Source organism: Notamacropus eugenii, chromosome 4, assembly GCF_028372415.1.
Source record: "Notamacropus eugenii isolate mMacEug1 chromosome 4, mMacEug1.pri_v2, whole genome shotgun sequence".
Lineage (NCBI taxonomy): Eukaryota > Metazoa > Chordata > Mammalia > Diprotodontia > Macropodidae > Notamacropus > Notamacropus eugenii.
This window is the reverse complement of record NC_092875.1, coordinates 473,421,418-473,440,825: the sequence shown is the minus strand read 5'-3', so window position 1 is coordinate 473,440,825 and position 19,408 is coordinate 473,421,418. Positions and strand designations below refer to the sequence as shown.

Here is a 19,408-nt window from a genome sequence, read left to right as displayed (position 1 = left end):
TGGTTTCTTTGAGGCATCCAGGCACCTTGGAGAATTAGAGACTAGTGGAATGTCAGCCCTTCTCCCATTATGACTAAGATGGTGTGGTGTTTGCTCGTGAAACAGAAAGGGAGACTCCTACACTAAAGGATGAGTTATGGTTTATGGGCAAAATGTTGTATCATACTCCAGATTTGCGCTGGCAAGATCTCTCTCCCTCTCCCTCCTTTTCCCTCTCTCTCTTCTCCCTCTCTCCCTCCTCTCCCTTCCCCCTTTCTTCTCTTTTTCTCTCTCCCTCCCTTTCTCCATTCCCCTTATGTTAAAAAATCAACTTGAAAATCTGTTGACAAAATCTTCTTTTGTGAGCGTACACCTTCTCGCTCTGAGAGACTAACAACCCTGCGTCCAGAATAAATAGAAGCTTAAAGTACTTGAAGGAAGAACTTTGGCTTTATTCCAAATCATTTGACAGACAATTCGGGTGAATTTGATTGAAATTAAATGTAATAAATTTAATTTAAAATCAGAAGTCAGAAAGATATTATTTCATTCAGTTTTGTTAATTAAGAAAAATTCCTTTTAATATATCCTTAATATAAAGTTATAATAATATAATAACTAGCCCTGAAAGATTTGTAGTGCTTTACATATTTTAAAGTCATTTAATCTTCACAACAGCTTGGGGAGGTTGAGTATAATTGCTACCATCCCCATTTTACAGATGAGGAAACTAAGGCTGAGAGAAGTTAAGGGGTTAAGCAAGGGTCTCCCAGACAGTGTATGTCAGAGGGGAGTTTTGTACTCAAGTCCTCCTGGCTCCAAGGCCAGCATTCTATGTCACCTAGTTGCTTTTGAAACTCATAGATAATTGTAGTCATCATTTTTAGAAGCTATGTTTCTTTACCTTTATTCTGTCATATTTACATATTATTATAGATTAATTTCACAAATTTACTGTTTCAGATTAATATTATAATTTCATAAAAAAGTGAGTGACATGGTTTCATAGTGCTTAGAGAGCCATCCTTTGAAGCCAGGAGAACTTGAACTCAGATCTCGCTTCTGACATATACTGTCTGTGAGACCCTCTCCTAGCCTTTAACATCTTCATCATATATGACTGTAAATTACTGATGGCTTGCCTATCCCATCCTTTTAGGGGAGGGAGCCACACTTGTAAGTGCCCTTCACAGATAAAATCATAAGACAAAGACAAATAATATTTGCAAAGGCGGTACACATCTCTCCAATCCAGTTGAGCAGCCATATGTATTTATCAGCTGTATTAGAAAGGGAACAAAAATAAGATAGTTACGTTGTTTTATTTAACCAAATAAGCTTATGCATTTTGAGTTAAGTTCAGCATGAGTAACTTAAAATTCTGGGTCATAGCCTCAGCATTATTCTTCCCTGTAGACTAAATATAGTCTATTTATTGGTAGACTATAATAAAAATATTATTTTCAACTGGAAAATAATTTCTGCACTTAGAATGAGTTCATCGAAAGCAGCTCATTTTATACCTACTGAAGTTGCACACAAATTAGCACAAATTAATTACTCCAAGAGCCTGTGATGAAGACAGGTGCTTAGGTTATTTCTACCAAGTCACTGGGTAGAGCAGATGTTCTTTAAAAACTTCATTAGCATAAGGCACTGTGATTGGCACAGGAACCCTGCAAACAAGGCTGAATAGTTAGTTCTTATCCTCCTGTAACTAATAAGAATGAGGTATACATTTATCCTTCCATGTTAAATGCTTGTATATGTAATAAATGCTTATTTTTCCTCATATATGTTACATAGATTTGGTGACATTCTCTTAAGTTCTTTTTCTCCATGATTTTGAGACTTGGGAGCTTAAGGAAAAGGAGAATTGTAAAATTACATATTTGATAAAAGTACCTTCCAAATGGTGTTTTTGGAACAATTTAAACTTCCTCAGCTTCCTTCTACATCTGAAACCAACAGGAAACCAGTTGGCCATTTTTGGAAGGGAATTATACCAAACAATTATAAGAACAGATTATTCAATATTCAAACACGAAATCATGGTGGCATTTCCAGATCCCTTCTGACTCACTGTGTATCTCTCCGGTTGAACAATCCACTGGACTTCAGTGACAGCAGATTGTGGCAATGTAAACTACCTCAACTTCAACTTCTGAAGAAATTAATTGAAAGGCTGACCGTCCCAGTTGTAAAAGGGAACAAAATAGAAGCCAGTTTCAACTCAACTTTTTTTTAATGACCTTGAAATTCAGACTTTCAAGAAATCTTAGTTACCAAATTAAAACATTACCATTTTAAAGAAATAATATTCCTTAGTACATATATTAGAAACAGTGAAAAAAAAAATCTTCCAAAGAAAGCATCTTAAAGTTGCTAATGAAAGGGTAGAAAACTGATTTTGTAGACAGAATGAGTTAAGGTGTTGTGACCATAAGGATTATCACTTCAGAGAACTCACATGGGGGAAACAGTGCTTCCAGGCTGCATCTTTGAAATCTACTATGAAGTGAGATTGTGATAGATATGCTAATAGGAACAGTTTTTATATCTCAAGAATAAAAGAGAAACACTAAGAAACTGCAAAGAAAATGGAAAGAAAAGAAAAGTCTACAGAGGATGAAAAATGTATTTTCCCCCAGTTGTGTTTGTACCATATACTATAAAAGAAGATATCCACATCGCTGAAGAAACAAGTTGTAGCCAGAGGGTAGGAAGCTGCTCCCCAAGATCTGGGCTTACAAGCAAACACAGTCCTTTGGGGTTTAATATTTTAGAGTCAGTCTTAAAGAGAAGGAATGCAAATTTTAACCTAGGAGGAAAAACAGAACAACCTAGAACCAAGTAAAGGAATCTCATGAATTTAGCAACTCCCTAATCAGCCTCTTGTCCAGTGGGTTTTTTAAAACCTTTTTAACATTTTTTTACATTTAATTTTTCTTTTCTTTTTCTGAATTGGATGTAAATTCAGTTTTTAACATTTTTTTTCAGTTTTGAGTTTCATATTCTCTCTATCCCTCCCTCCTACCTCCTTCCTTCTCTCTCCTCCCCTCTCTTCCTCACTCCCTCCCTTTCTCCCCATGAGAATCTGTGAAATTTTGAAATGTTTGAAACAATGTGGTTGTGATGGTGGTGTTCTTGCAGAATATATATTTGAGCATCAGGGAATGGACTTATGATTTCATCACTTTGGGAGCCACAGATTGGCAAGTCATCTGTAACATAGGGGCTCACACAGCGTGTTATACAAAAAGACATGTATTTCAGCTGCTTTGTAGGTTGCCATGTTGAAATATAGACAGCTCTGGTTTTGGAGTCTGCATGAAGCCCATTGGATCCTTACTTGCCTATTTCTAATTCTCCCAGCACTTTACCAATTCTTGGTACTTGATGGGTGTTTGAAGCAGCTTTTAAAATGATCTACAGTTGGGCGTACCCTTGTGGGATGACACTGACTTTGCATCTTCTTCCGTGATCTCATTCCAAAGCTCTTTCCTCCTGTTTGTGACTTTCTTCCTGGGTCCTTTGAGAGCAGATACTGTCATTTTCCTTTCTTTGTGTCATGACTTGGCACACAGTAGGCACTTAATGAAAGTTTCTTGTCTTATTGAGTCTGTGTTCCATTTCTATCCAGGATCCACTCTCTGGTCCTTCTTCTACATTCTCCCCAATCAGTTGTTTACCTTTTTCATTGTTATTCCACACCTCTTCAACCTACTAATAGGCAGCTAGGCTGCTTGGTGGATGCAGTAAATAGAATGCTGGACCTGGAGTCAGAAAGACCTGAGTTCAAATCCATCCTCAGCCACTTATTAGTTGTGTGACCCCAGGCAAGTCACTTAAGCTCTCTGTTTGCTCAACTGTAATATGGGAATAATAGTAGCACCTGCCTCCCAGGGTGGTTGTAAGGATCCAATGAGATGATATTTGTAAAGTACTTCTCGTTGTGCCTGTAGAGAAGGTGTAATATAAAGGCTAATTATTAGCTCTTTAATCAGCCCAAACCGTTTGCATGTGAACAAAAATTAACAGCATAGAGAACAAATAACTATGAAAAACTCCCCAATTCCTGCACTATTCATATAAATATTGGTAGCTGTTGATATAAATATATCATTATTGATATCTCTATATGTGTGTACATACACACACAGGATATTTGAAGCTTAAAGTTGTATTGACTTTTGAGATACCATGTGTATTTGTGTGTGTGCACATATATATACACACATATTTTTAATTTTTTGACATTTCACATTCATATCATTATCCTTTCTGAATAAATATGCTCATGCACCAAGTATGTCAAAAAAAAGTCCAACAAAATTATCCAACCCATTGGCTGAGTCTGATATATATACGCATTGTTCCACGCCTATAATCCCTCATCTCTGCAAAGAAGGGAGGAAGATCCATTTCAAATTTGATCATTCTAATTTCTTAGCATTTTAGGTTTTGTTTTTATTCTTTCCATTTGCCTTGTTATCACTGTATAGACTGTTTCCCTGTTTCTGACAACTTTACTCTGCCTCATTTCATACAAATCTTCCTATGCTTCTCTGAATTTTTCATATTTATACTTTCTTAGGATGCACCGATATTCCACTACATGCCACAATTTGTTTAGCTGTTTACCAAACAATGGGCATCCACCCGATTTCCAGTTTGTTCCTATTATAAAAGTGCCAATATTAATATTTAGGTGTATGTGGGAGCTTTGTTTCTCTTGTTAATCTCCTTGGTATATGTAAGACCCTGGCACCTCTGGGTCAAGGAGTACAGATATTTTAGTCACTAGATTTTTTAGTATAATTCCACATTTCCAGAGCTGTTTTTAATACACTTACTGGGAAGGACAAAGTCTTAGAAGTTCATAAAAGATTCATTTTATTAGAAAGTTTGATCACAGTTAACAGTGAGTTCAAGTAGAACTATGGTAATGAGAATATTTTACCATTTTACTACAATTCTAGATTTTTAACATTGAAATATTGAATAGCCGATAGCCGATAGTTTTGTGCCTTGTCTAGACCATCTGGGATTTCTTAAATTCCATTCCAAATTTCAGGATTAAAATTTCTGTAGATTTGAGAGAAAGTGGTGGAATGTGTCAGTCTGTTCTTTAGTTGAATGAGTGCCATAGAGCAAAAAAGATTCAATGGCCTGAAAGATTTTGATTGACAGTAGAGCTATTTACATAGACCGCTCAAATAAAAAATATTCCTACCAGCAACTATGAACTTATAAATGCATCCAAATGAAAGATCTTGGTCAGGAATAACTAACTTCTTACTGAACGGTCTTTTGTAGATTCTACAAGTCCCAGATCTACAGCATTTTATAGATGAAATACCTCTTATCTTATGAAATGTGCATGCGTGATTGGCTTAAAATGGAAGTCAAGAAACTGAGTAAGTCTAGTACGGCGTCCCTCATGTAAGAATGAAAAAAGATTCACATTTTGTTATTCCCAGCAGTCCCTGACCAGTGTTTAAAACTTGGTGTTTTATCACATGACATTCCTGTTAATTACAGGTTGTTTTCTGCCTTTATTTTATGAGAAGCACTTTTAATCTCTCTATACTTTTTCTGTCTTTTAGTTATTCAACAAGTAAATAAAAGCCCATGGGTTGAGAACATTGTGCGAGGCTTTTGGAAGCACGTGTTAAAGGACAGGCTGTAAACAAAGCATCCTTTACACTAATGGGGGGTGGTAAGACCAATGTGATCATTAGAACTCGATTAATTATGGACGTTCGTTGAGGGGAAGAGGAAGAGTTGGTTCAGGGATTGTGGAGTTAGACAGAAAATGCTGAACGGAAAAGAAAGACCTTGAACTGAGAGTTCAAATGAAGGATGCATTGGACGAGGGGTGCTGATAGGATCAACGTGAGGAGGAAAGTAAATGAGGAGTGAGTCGGGGAGAATAAAGGGAACACCAAAATATAAGTGGGGGGAGTCGGTGGATCCTAAATTTGAAGGGCTTGGTTTCCTTTAATCCAAGAGTCAAGGCCAGTCTTTTGGAGAGCGTGAATATTTACTCTATGTTGCTGCAATGTTCTAGATTAGGGAAGGTGAAAAACTATCCCAGACCATTATTTGAGGGGTCGTTGAGTCTGGTCAGGTGTTTGATTTCAACGTAGCATTGGAGCCATAGAATCACAGAATGTCAGGGCTGCAGGGGACCTTAAGGAGCAGCTAATCTAATTCCGAGCAAGTCAGCCTCTGCTTGCCTCCATTCTCTTTTAAAATGAGGATAATCATTAGCCAGCTGACTAGTAGCGAGGTGGCGCTGTGGCTAGAATACTGGAGCTGGAGTCAAGAAGACTCATCTTCCTGAGTTCAAATATGGCCTCAGACACTTACTAGCTGGGTGACCTTGGGCAAGTCACTTAACCCTATTTGCCTTCCTCATCTGCAAATGAGCTGGAGAAGGAAATGGTGAACCACTGCAGTATATTTGCCAAGACAACCACAACTGAGGTCACAAAGAATTGGGCATGACTGAAATGACTGAAAAACCAAAGTCTTTTTGTGAGCAAGTCGCTTAACCTCTGTTTGCCTCCGTTTCCTCATCGGTAGAATGAGGATAATAGTTAGTTAGCTAACCAGCTAGCTTAACCCTCCCAAGGTTGTTGTGAGGTTAAAATGAGATCATATTTGTAAAGTATTTTGCAAACGATAAAACGCTAGTAAATGCCAGCTATTATTAATAATTTCCTCATCTTTCAGAGGAGTAAACTGAGACCCAGATAAGTTATTGGAATTTCCCAAGATCAGAATGACAGATTCAGTATATAGGATGAGTTCATATTCCCTAAGGAGGTCTTGTTCTGACTATAAAATAAAATCCTCAGAAGCACCATATGAAACAAGCCTCTCATTTATTACTTTTTCTTGTCCTAGTTGCGAAAAATGAAAATCTTACCTTATGTTTATATAACTTTTGAAAAGAAAACTGTTTTATACATATATGTGTTACATGTGTATACATTCATATATGTATATACTCATATATGTATATATATATATATACACATGTACCTTATTCTCATGATACATGTTTGAGAGAGTTGAGATTATATGGTAGATTACTAAATTAGTTGGATATGGTTTCAAATCTCATTCTGGAGTGTTTTGTGATTGACTAATAGATTGGAGGTTCCATTTAAAATGAATTCATCTCTGTAAGGGAAGAAACAAGTCCATGTAAAAAAAAACTCATCTTCATCCCAAGTAGGTTTCTTAATCTGAAATCCCCAAGTAGTCCTATATATGGACTTCAGGAGGCCTGTGAACGTTAATAGGAGAAAAATTGCATCTTTTCCCCCCCTACACTAACCTCTAACTAAAGCTTAGCATTTCCTTCAATTATTTAAAAAGCATTATTCTGAGAAGAGGTCCATGACACAAAAAAGATTAAGAACTCCTGTTCTAGTGGGTAGATATGGCCCATGTTATTTGCTTAGCACACTGGTAGAAATGAGAATTAGATTAGGAGCCAGGATATATCCTAGGTTCTTATCTCTGCCACTAACTAGTTAAGTAACCTTAGTTTAAAGTCACTTCTCTGCACGGCAGTTAAATGAGTATTAAGACCACTGCCTAGCTTCAAAATTATAATTTGGGAACATGTTAGCTTGGGAAAATCAGACACAGGAAATAATTACAAGAAAGCTAAGAAAAAAATACCCTTGGACTATAATAATTTTTCTATGGCAGTAAATTCCCCTATTTCTGTTCCTGACACCACCCTTCCACAGTCTCCCAGGCTTGAAATTTTGGAGTCACTTTTGACTCCTCCCACCTTTTTCCCTTTTCCACTGTTACAAAATTCTGTTTTCATTAGCACCAGCTAATTTCAGGCAATCGTCATGATCAGACTGGATTATGGTTTTTAAATACCACTTTTGTGTCATTATCCCCTTGCTCAAGAATCTTCAGTGGCCCCTTCTGGAGGTGTTAGATCAAGTCTCAACTCCTCTGCCTAGTCTTTAAGGCTCCATATAATTTGACTCCACTCTATCAATGTCCTTAAGCCATGAAAGAAGTCCCACTTCTCTAGTCTGACCTGTACAGAATCTTGCCACCTGTAATTACATTATTTTTTCATTTTATGCCTATGATTTTTTTTCCCTTTTTGACAATATTTTCGGCATGTAACATAGTTTACCACTTAGGAGCAACTTTAGTTGAAGAGTTCACATGTCCAAACAGGCACTATTGTCAAGTTGTTAAAGCTTGACCTTACTTCCCGTAGACCTTTTCTTTTTGTCCTTTGCCTCCTCTGTTCCTTTAGTTATCCCCAGGTACCCAATGCTTTTGAACTTTCTTGCATCATTCCCTTATTCAGCTCTCAAGAAAGAATTTGGTGTCATTTAACTTAATATCATTTTTTTAAAGAGGAAGTTGGGGTTAAGTGACTGACACAGGGTCATATGGCTTATAAGTGTCTTGAGGCCACATTTGAACCCAGGTCCTCCTTACTCCTCTTACTTACTGGTGCTCTATCTACCGTGTTACCTGGTGGACTTCGCCCACCATTACAAGAAGGTCAGCTTTCAGCAAGGATGCAGGGAAATGGAGAAGGTTGGTTGGGGGTTGGGCGAATAGGGATGGTGGTAGACCTTCCATCATTCTCTGAAATCATAATGTATAGGCTTCAATTTATTTCTTCAATGCAGAAACTAAGACCTTATAACCTAATGTTTTGTTTTTTTTAAGATTAACTGTTGAGCATCTTGTAACCTTTTCTATTTGGATGTTAACCAGTTGTTCTGATAGCCATTTGAAGATTTATGTTGAATGAATGAAAATAGGAGAAGATGTCAGATTTGTTTATGTGTCTATACTTTGTACCTCCTGGAGAAGATCAGACTGATGTTTAGAAAATGATGGGTGGATAAATCTTTTTTTTTTTTAAAGTTGATCTAAAGACCAGACCTATGATTTCATTGGAATAGGGAACTGCCAGATGATAAAATACCATCTATCAAAACATGCTGGCATCCTCTCTATAAAATAGAGTCTGAGAATAGCCTAGAACACTGAAAAATTAGGTGACTTGCCCATGATCATCCAGCCAGAATGTGCTGATGACAGGACTTGAACTCAGATCTTCTGGGCTCTAAGACATGTTCTCTGTCTGCCACACTATGTTTCCTCTCTCTGTTAGCTTATTAAAGCAAAATAATAATGAGTTAAACTTTTGAATTAAAATTCATTTTAATGTTTACTTTTTAATAGTTGAAAAACTGGGATATTCTGAAACTCCACATGCAAATCATATGTTATTGTATTAGTTAAAGTTTATTTATATTTCTTTTTAATTAAAGACCCAATTTCCCATGTACCTTATTTAACTTCACTATTACCTTTTAATAGAATATCAGTTCCTTGAGAGCAGGGACTCTACCTCCCTTTTCAAGTTGTACCTCAAACACCCAACACAGTCTCGGACACATAATTGGCACTTAAATGTTTGTTGATTAATTGATTTTCACTGAATTAATTTTTAGTCTTAGGTCCTTTGGGGATCCTGCAGTTGGAATTCCACAGAGTGTTTATTATCATCTATACTCCTGAATAAAGCTAGTCCCAAGTATCAAGACTTGGACAACTTTTATGTTTTTTTCTCCCTTTATTGTTTTAACTGATTAACTGAGAAAAGCTGTTATGGATAACAATAAGATTAAGAGAGGAGTAACATTTTTATATTTTTCGATTCTCTTGATATTATCTGAGAAATATTTCCTCAGGAGAGGAAAATAAAAAGGGCTTTGTCCTCAAAGATGGAAAATTGGGTGTTAAAATCCCAGCCCTCTACATCTTCAATACGCTCCTGAGATTTCTTTCATTTTTAAAATTATACTAAGGAGTAAGTTTTAGAAATACTGGTAATAGGAATTAAGGACTCATTGCTGCAAAACAGAGAGCTCTCAGGACACCTGTCCTGTGGGGTAAATGACTTATCAAAGTCAAGGGGGAGCTGATTCAAGTGAAAGTCCTGAAGCATCTCTAATGAAGTAGGAAAAGGTTACCAGACTAAATCCAGCCATTGAAACAGACTCCTCAGTGATAAGGAAGAAAAATAAACTCATTTCCCTTAATGAACTCATTCTTTCTTTATGGTGAAATTAAGAAGCAAATTCTCAGGAGGAACCTCTCCACAAGTAATGGAATTGTCCTTGTCACAGAGAATGTTCTTTGTCACTGTTCTTGGAAGAATATGTTGACCAGTAGGATAGTAAATTAGGAAGGAAAACAAAGCCTGAAATTATCTCTGAAGTCTTGATCGTTAGAATCACTCTTTACTTCTGCAGTCACACACAATTAGAAACTAATCTTTTGAGGCAAAATTTGGTGTTTAAAATTTTTAAATGCTAAAAAAAAAGGAACAAAGCATCGAAAGAGTAAATGCTATGTGACACAAATCATACTGACTTTGTATTTGGATACCTAAACATGCATTTTAAAATAAATTGTCACTCTTATTGTGTAATCTTGGACTTTCGTCTCTTCTAAGGAGTATAATCCACTGCTCGATTCTGTTCTTCAGTGATTTTCAGAATATAATATTTACTCCCTGAAGGTAGTCCCATAAACATTCCTGTAGGTCTCAGTTGCTACAGAAATGGAGGTGGGAGCCACTGAACTAAAAAACAGAATAGTCCCTGGAGTTGGCTACTTTGGGAAGTTATTGACTATTTGTGGAAGTTATTTAATTGTTCGTTAACCCAGTAGTTTTCTTCCCTGGAGACATTTCAGTAAAATAATTTTTTTATTGCTCCTAGAATTATTTGTATTTGAATTGCTCATTAAATTCGATCATTGTGGTTCTAAGTACTACTGCCAACCCCGGAAGGGCGACAGTAACCTGGCATATCATAATGCTTGGTATTCTTTCTACGTGTTTTTTAGCTCAGCCATCAGCAAACACTGGGAAGCTGAACTTGCCACACTGAAAGGTAACAATGCCAAGCTCACGGCGGCACTGTTGGAGTCCACTGCCAATGTCAAACAATGGAAACAGCAACTTGCTGCCTACCAGGAAGAAGCCGAGCGCCTTCACAAGCGGGTACGGTCAGCTCTGATAGACGTATGAATGGAAAGCCAGCAGGTTGCCTTGGTCCTGGGGAAGCTGAAGATAGATACTGTACAGCTAAGCCTCCAGGGAATGTGTGGCAGGTGTCAAAGCATATAACTTGGATTATGTGTCCTAAATTGTTCCCACCAGTTAGTTGTGTTATTGTGTGTATGTGTGTATGTGTGTGTTTGTAAGAGAGAGACGGGGAGGGGGGAGGGAAGAAGAGAGGGGATGAAAGGGAGAAAGAGAGAGAGAGAAAATGGAACAAATTTATGATAAAGGTAATAAACATGTTAATAAAAGCTGATAATGTTCTAGGTCTTTGGGATCATTCTCTACTAAAGTGTCCAAAGTAAAACTATAAACCAGACATAGAAATCTAGCTGCTTACCTCCTGCTTCAAGTCCCTGCTAGTAATCAGTTACAAAAATACAATCTCCCAAGTGAAAGGGAAAAAAACTGACCTTTCAGAAAAGTGTCCTAAAAAGGCAGAACCCTGTACAAATTGGGAGGGTGGCAGTCTTAGCACCAAAGTGAGGTGTGAGAGGTCCCGTGGGACTGAGATGGCAAGAGAAAGAAATAGAAAAAAAAAAAAAATAAGACAAAAGAGAAAAAAAGAACCAAGAGGAAAAAGGAAATGAGAGGAAGAAGGGGAAGAAAGCCTTGATAACATTGAGATTTATGACTGGTATAAGAGACATACGTAACCAGAGCCCCCATTAGAACGTAAGTTTCTGAAACAAAGGATGGTTTTGTTTTTGTATCTCCAACTAGCACAGTGCCTATCACATAGTAGGGAGTTAATAAATGTTTACTGATTGATTGAATTTACTCAATAATCAACTAATATAATATTTTCTTAGGGGTGGGGCATGTTATTAAAGAAGCCTAAGCTGGAATCTTTATCATCAAGGAATCCATAAATATAGTTGGGAAGGCAAGACATCTACAATGATCTCCTTAGTGAGAATATAAGATAGTGTATGATTGCCGCTGAACTGTTCAGCTCTGAATTATTGTATTAAAGATGGAAATCATGGGGGAAGGCAAACAGCTATGTGGAGAAGGCTGGCCCCCATTATTACTGTGAATTAGCCTCCAGTGTATAAAAGGAGTATCAGATAAGTTTTTGACATCGATGATTGTGATTTGACGTTAAACCTGGTCTGTTGGTGTGTTTGTGACAGTGTGGAACAGTTCCTGAAAGAGTAAAGTAGAAGGAAGCGAAAGAGAAGCGGCAGATGGACGGTGGCTTAGCTATTGAGTGTGTTCAGAGTTATGTGAAAGATTGGGGACAGAGTTTGTAGAAGGAAGAGTGCCTGAATGCCGAGCCCCAGAGGGGAGGCCATGTTCAGAGTCACTGAGAGAACGGGCCAAGTCTACACTGAGTGACACAGAGAAGTGGGGACAGAAGTATAGGCTGGACAGAGTCAGGGAGCCTCTTGCTACCGAGAGAACTTGTATTGTTCTGAACTTAGTTGTTGCTCAGTTGTTTTTCAGTCATCTTCAGCTCTTTGTGACCCTATTTGGGATTTTCTTGGCGAAGACACTGGAGTGGTTTGCCATTTCCTTCTCCAGATCATTTTACAGATGAGGAAACTGAAGCAAACAAGGTTAAGTGACATGTCCAGGGTCACACAGAAAGTAAGTGACAAGCATATCCATATACACAATAGAACAGAAAAAAGATTATAAATAAAATTGCAAGTCTCTATTATAAGTACACAAGAAATCATATAACTTTCAAAGCCATCCTGCTTGTCTTTAATTCTTTCTGGCTTTCTTTCTGTTCTCTTCTGCACGTTTAAAAAAAATACTTTCATGACCTTCCTTTCTTTTCTTTTTTTCATTCTTTGTTTTGACAAATTTATCTCAGCCTCCATCTCTCTATCACCTCACCTGGCCAGTTGAAAAAAGAAAAAGAAAACCCTTGTAATAAAAATTTATAGTCAAGCTAAATACATGCCTGTATTTACAGTGTCCAGAATTCTACCACATGAGACCAGGAGCTCTCTGTCAAAAGGGTCAGCCTTCTGGCATCCACCCTATAGTTACAGCTTCATTTTTGGAGCTGTGATGAGCAAGCCCTGGCAAATGTAAATATCTCATTAGCATACTTCCGAACCCCAAGAGTCTACTCAGGGAAAAAACAAAAGATACAAAATCCAGTGCGAGCGTATTTAATGGTAAGTGGGAAATGCTTGTGCCTGTATGCTCCATGTCATGCTACATGCTAACATGTTAAGCCATGTCATGTTAATACTATAGGAATTCAGGGAAAAGAGTATGAAAGGATTTGAAAAGTTATGGGAGGGATGGGACAGCTAAGTGATGCAGTGGGTAGAACTCTGACCCTGGAGTCAGGAGGACCCGAGTTCAAATTCAGCCTCAGACACTTACTAGCTGTGTCACCTTGGGCAAGTCACTTCACCCTCATTGCCTCCAAGAGAGAAAGGAAGGAAGGAAGCTGGGTCATGGGAGGATACATGGCAGAAGAAAAGGACTTGACCTACAGGATGGGTAAGATTCAGGCAGCTGATGGGCAGAAGAGCGAGCATTCCAAAAAATGGGGAAAGCATGATAAAAGAAACCTGAGGTGTAAATGAACATGGTGTGTTCACATAGTAGGAAAGTACTGAGAACAAAATGTTTGTGTTGGATAAAAGTCAGGAATAGTTTAGAAAGATAAATTTTAGGAGGGACTTCAGAGGTCACTTTGTGTAGCTTCTCACCTAATGCAGGAACCCTTCTTACAATACAATTACTATATAATTATTGAAAGTTGTATAGTAATGGAAAGCTCATAGCTTTATGAGGCATCCTGCTCCACCATGGACAGCCCTTATCTAGCCAAACTTTTGGGGGGCACATATCTGCCTTCCTGTTTATTTCTACTCATCAGTCTCAGTTCTGTCTTCAGGAACCTTGCAGAATTAATTTAATCCTTCCTTTCTATGATAGCTCTTCAGATATTTGAAGACAATGATCATGTTTCTCCTACAGTCTTCATTTCATTCACTTAATCATTAACACGGTTGCCAGGCCAATCCTGGTCAACTTCCTCCGCACCGTGTCATTTTAGAATCGTGTCATCTGAATTCTGAAATAATATTCCAAATATGATCTGACTAGTCCCGAGTACCAAGGATACAGGACCTTTGTTAGTACAGCCAAAGATGACACTAAATTATTTTAGCAGCAGTGGCCCTCTTGCTTCACGTTAGGTTCATGTTCAATTAAATCTCCCAAAATAATTCACCATGAAATTTTTTCAAGTTAGGGATTCCCAATGCTATGTAATTGTTTTTTTGAACCTAAATGAATGCCTTTACATTTGTCCTTGTTAACTTTCTTTTGTGGTTTTGAACCACTATTCCAATATATATGACTTTTTATTCCAATTCAGTTGTACAGGATATCTAACACTCTCCTTAATCTAGCTCATCCCACCCTTATCCTTAACTTGAAAAACACTTAGTCTTCGTTTAGGTTTTGGAAAAAATCAATTATTTTTCACCATAAACTTAAACATCAGCAAAGATGAATTTTTCAACATACTGAAATAATCAGATTGTTGGATTTTTAAAAAATTGATCCCTACTTACAGTTAATTGTTTTTTTCTCCATAACTGCCTCAGCCATGGTTCTTTGTCTCAGAACTTACTTCCTAAATTCATCTGGCCTGTACTGGGTTAGTTCTGGAAATCTAGTTCCTTCTTAATCTTGTTCTTGCCCCAAAGAAATCTGTTGTCCTTGAGGGATGCAGGTGAGCACCAGGGAGTCTGTTCTAGTATCTTATACCACTGAGGATTCCTGGTTTATTATCCGAAGAAGTCTGGTCCACTCTCTGTAGCCTTGCAACGGACACAAACAGTGGACATTTCTTAGTCATAAGAGGGAAGAAAAGCGTTATTGCTAGCCCCTCATTCTCAATTTCCAACCAGTTGTGTTGTTTTCACTCCCATGATGCCACCAGCCCTCTTATCGGTTGCATTATTTTCTTCACTTAACCAGTTCTGTTCTTTTTCCCTGTTCTTATAAAAAGGAGCTATATCTCCTCCTCTGGGGTCAGTGGCCTAACGAGGGAACCCACTTTATTAACAGTTTTGTGCCCTGCTAATAAACTAATAAAGCTTGGAATTCTGTGTCTCAGTTTATCATCATTAAATTCTGTTGAGACAATATAAGGAATAAAAATAGTATTATGTATGAAACAATTTCTATTCCATGCAATTTTATAAGTATTAAATTGAACAGAAGCCATCAGCCTGCTTGTTTATATCCCCTTCTGAATGTCTCTCTTTTCTGTTGTGTATTTTTTTAATGTTTCTCTGACGATCTCTCCTTTGTTTTTTCTTTTTGGTCACATTATCACAACCCACCAGATAGAAGCCCTGATATATAATGAACAAGTACAGGGAAGCAAAGCCCTCTGACAATGTCTATTTCCTTCTGAGTCTCTAATCTGTCACCTCTCTGCCAAGAGGTGGGATGCATGTTTCCTCATCAGTCTGTGGTCATTGAATTGTTTCGCTTTACATTTACACTGTAGCATCGTATAAATTGTTCTCCCGATTCTGCTTTCCTCACTCTGTCACTTTATACCAGTTTTCCCAACTTCCTTACTGAGCAATAATATTCCATTGCATTCATTGACCATAATTTGTTAAGTTATTCCTTAACGGATAGATACTTTGTTTCTAGTTCTTTGCTATAACAGAGAAGAGCTGCTATACGTATTTTTCACTTCTGAGCTCTCTCCCTCTGCCTCTGACCTCTTTGGGGGAATGTGCCCAGTAGAGGGTCCCTGAGTCTAGGGATAAGAACAGTTTAGTGACTCTGGGGACATAGCTCCAAAATGTTTTCCAGCATGGACTCTACTAACAGTGAACTGATATGCCATCTTTCCAGAGTCCCTCGAACAACTGCTGTTTTCTTCTCTTGTCATCTTTGACAATCTGATAGGTACGAATGTGAGCTCTGGTTAGTTTTTCAGCCAGCTATAAAGCCACTTAAGTGTCCTCTTATTCAGCCCATATTTCTTCATTTCTTCAAGTATACCATAGCAGACTTTGTTAGAAGCCTTTTTCAAATTTCGTTCCCCCGTGCCTCTGGCACATTCCTGATCTACCAGTCAAAAAAAGGAAATGAAATTAATTTGGGATGCCTTGTTCTTTGTGAGTGAAAGCTACGTTTTACTCTTCTGCTTTCTTTTCTAATAGCTCATAAACTCTTTGTTAATCTGTTTTAGGATTTTTCTATCAATTAATATTAAGATCGATCTGTAATTTCTTAAAGTCCCCTCTTTTAAAAAAATGGGATATTATTAGCCTATCTCCATGCTTTCTTTTTTTTTTTTTTTTTTGTAATGTTTAACAATCGTCTCCATGCTTTCTTAAAAATTTCTCCTATGTTAATTCCTCAGTCACATCTGTGAGTCTGGTGGCTTTTTCTTCTTTCTTCAGTAACCCAGAATTTAATTCCCCTGGCCCTTAATACTTGAACTCATTTAAGGGACTGATATTCCTCCTCTGTTTTCCTATCTTGAGATTCATTTCCTTCTTCATTATATTTGTTCTTCCCTCTCTAGTTCAAAGTCTGTTCTTTTTAAGAGGAGACAGAAGCAAAATCAGAGTCGAGTAGTTTTTTGGTCTCTTGTTTTCCCTTACCTGTACACAGGCCTCACCCAATGCTTCCCTTCCTTTTTTCTTTAACTTCTTACTCCAAACATAGCTTTAAAATGTTTTAAAGCCCTTTTTACCATTTGAAAAAAACAAAAACAAAAAACCTTTGGTTCCATCTTTCTTTCTTGACACTGCTCCAGAATATTGGAATCACTTTTTATATTCTTACATTTGTGCTTGCTCATTTGGGCTACTTTATATATTTTGTGCCCATTCTTTTAAAATATCTGTTTATATGACAGCTCCCTGTGTAGCGACATGAACTTGTTGGGATGTTTTCCCCTTTTCTTTTTAAATAGGAATATTTATATTTTATAGTCAGAATTTTAGAATTACCTATGACCCTTCAGAGATATCCCTTTTATACTCTCTATCCAGGAGATCATATCTATCTTTTCCTAGAATTTTAAAAATCTGATTTCCTAGCATCTATTGTATAGAGTTTTATATGGTAGGAATACAGGAAGCATTGAAGGTTCTACTTAATGGGAAATTGGTACCATTCAATTTTGTGTTTCAGTCATGTCCGACTCTATGACCCCACGAACTATATAGTCCGTAGGGTTTTCTTGGCAAAGACACTGGAAAGGTTTGCCATTTCCTTCTCCAGTGGATTAAGGCAGAGGTTAAGTGAGTTGCTCAGTCACACAACTAGTGAGTATCTGAGGCCAGATTTGAACTCAGGTCTTCCTGACTCCAGGCTCAACATTATGTCCACTGAGCCCTCTAGCTGCCTAACAATTTAATATAAGAATATCCCTCCACAGAAGGATGGCTCGAACATTCTGGAACAGTGTCAGAAAGACAACTTCTAGACTGAACTAAGGAAAGGAAGTGTTGAAGGTTTTTACCCAGTGGAGTGACTTAGCAAGTATATGGCTATGTGAAGGATCTGTTAATCTGTGTAAGCCACTTAACCTGATTGAGCCTCAGTTTTCTCATCTATAAAACGGGCTTAATAATAGCACCCACCTGACAGAGTTGTTGTGAGGATCAAATGGAAGAATGTGTTAAATGCTTTGCACAAGCTAAAATGTTATACAAAGTGAGGTTGGTGTTATTACAGTCATTCACAGTTTCATCCGTGTGAAGAACTATGGATATGCTCTTCCAGGGCAGATTTCAGCCTGGCTGAAGTTTACTAGATAAATCCCAGGGAATTGTTTGAGGCTTATTTAAGGTTAAACAACTTGCCCAGAGAGTAAGCATCGGAGATTTAGTGGAATCAAGGTTTTCCCTGACTCTGAGCCTAACATTTTCTCTATCACAACGCATTGTCTTCCATATTGAAAATAAGGTCCTTCTAACAATGATGTATATAGCATGGGTTGGCATGAGTCAAAACTAGATCAAATGAGGCCAGCTAGGAAGGTTTTGTTAGTACAGAAAACCATGCATGATGAGGTCCTGTGCCCGGATGATGGCAGTGGGAAAAGAGATATTTTGGTAGAAAAGTGATGGGACTTGAGACAAGCTGATTTTGGTAGATGGAAGGAATGTCTAAAAGACAACTCCTAGGCTTTATGGGTCAGCTAGGTGGTGCCATAGTGCTGGGCCTGGAGTCAGGAAGACTCATCTTTCTGAGTTCAAATCCAGCCTCAGACACTCTCTAGCTATGTGACCCTGGGCAAGTCACTTCACCCTGTTTGCCTCAGTTTCCTCATCTGTAAAATGAGGTGCAGAAGAAAATGACAAACCACTCCAGTGTCTTTGCCAGGAAAACCAAGTGGGGTCACAGAGAGATACAACTGAAAGGACTGAGCAGCAAGTTCTGTAGGCTTCTTACTTTAACTTTTGGCGGGGCAAGTTTGAACAAGGCTTTGAGCCTATTTCTTTAACTCATTTTAGTCATAATTATATTTTGTATTTCAACAGAGATTTACTGAAAGCTAGCTTCTATAAGGCACTGTGATGAGGGGTGCCTACATTTTAGTATTGTGTGTATTATGAATCATCTGTGTTTATTTATATTAAATTGTTTTGTTGACATTTTGCGTGGATTGGAAGGTACCCAAGGGCAGTCAGTGGTCTTTATTCTTTTCTATACATTCTCCATGTGATGAGTAAATGGGCTCCTCTTTGACTAACTGGTGCATTGTGAGATAAAAAGGATGACTTGAAAGTTACTGCAATTTAACCTGATGGCAGTTGTATAAATTTATCATCTTTCTGGATCATCTCAGATTGTGGAAATGGCTTGGAAATGGTATTATTGTTTGGAGAAGTCAAATTTCTTAGCTTCAGAAATCAGATATGGGAGCCTGGGGGGATGGGCAGATGACCACATCTGATTTTAAAGTCTGTTTTCCTAGGAAAAGTTTAGAAGAGACTTTCAATATGGAATTCTCCACTTGTCACTGATTTCCTAAACTTTATCAAGTCCACATTAAAGAGTGATGAGTGCTTTTGTTATTTTCCTAATCCTAGCCCTAAAACCCTATGTCTATCAGTCATTCGGTCAGCAGGTAATTTATTAAACATTTAGTGTGTGCCAGGCTTTGCAGTTACATGAATGAAGCTGTCCCTCTCCTTCTGGAGCTTTTTGTATAACAGAAGACAACATAAACACGTAAAAAATCTGCATACTCAGCTGTGCGACCTCGGGCAAACCTCCTAGCCCATGTCAGTCTCACTTTCCTCATGAAAAAAT

The 19,408-nt window shown here is 37.8% G+C and overlaps 1 protein-coding gene across 3 annotated transcripts in view; it reads left to right on the top strand.

Moving 5' to 3' along the window:
• Positions 1 to 19,408, top strand: part of HOMER1 (homer scaffold protein 1) — a 155,872-nt gene that overhangs the window by 116,229 nt on the left and 20,235 nt on the right. For 2 of the 3 annotated variants that reach the window (XM_072606429.1, XM_072606428.1), the window contains one exon: positions 10,909 to 11,065. In XM_072606429.1, the coding sequence (XP_072462530.1) occupies positions 10,909 to 11,065 (157 nt within the window). Of the gene's footprint in view, positions 1 to 5,298; positions 5,400 to 10,908; positions 11,066 to 19,408 lie in introns of those variants that run through there. The other variant, XR_011966529.1, reaches the window with a different exon arrangement.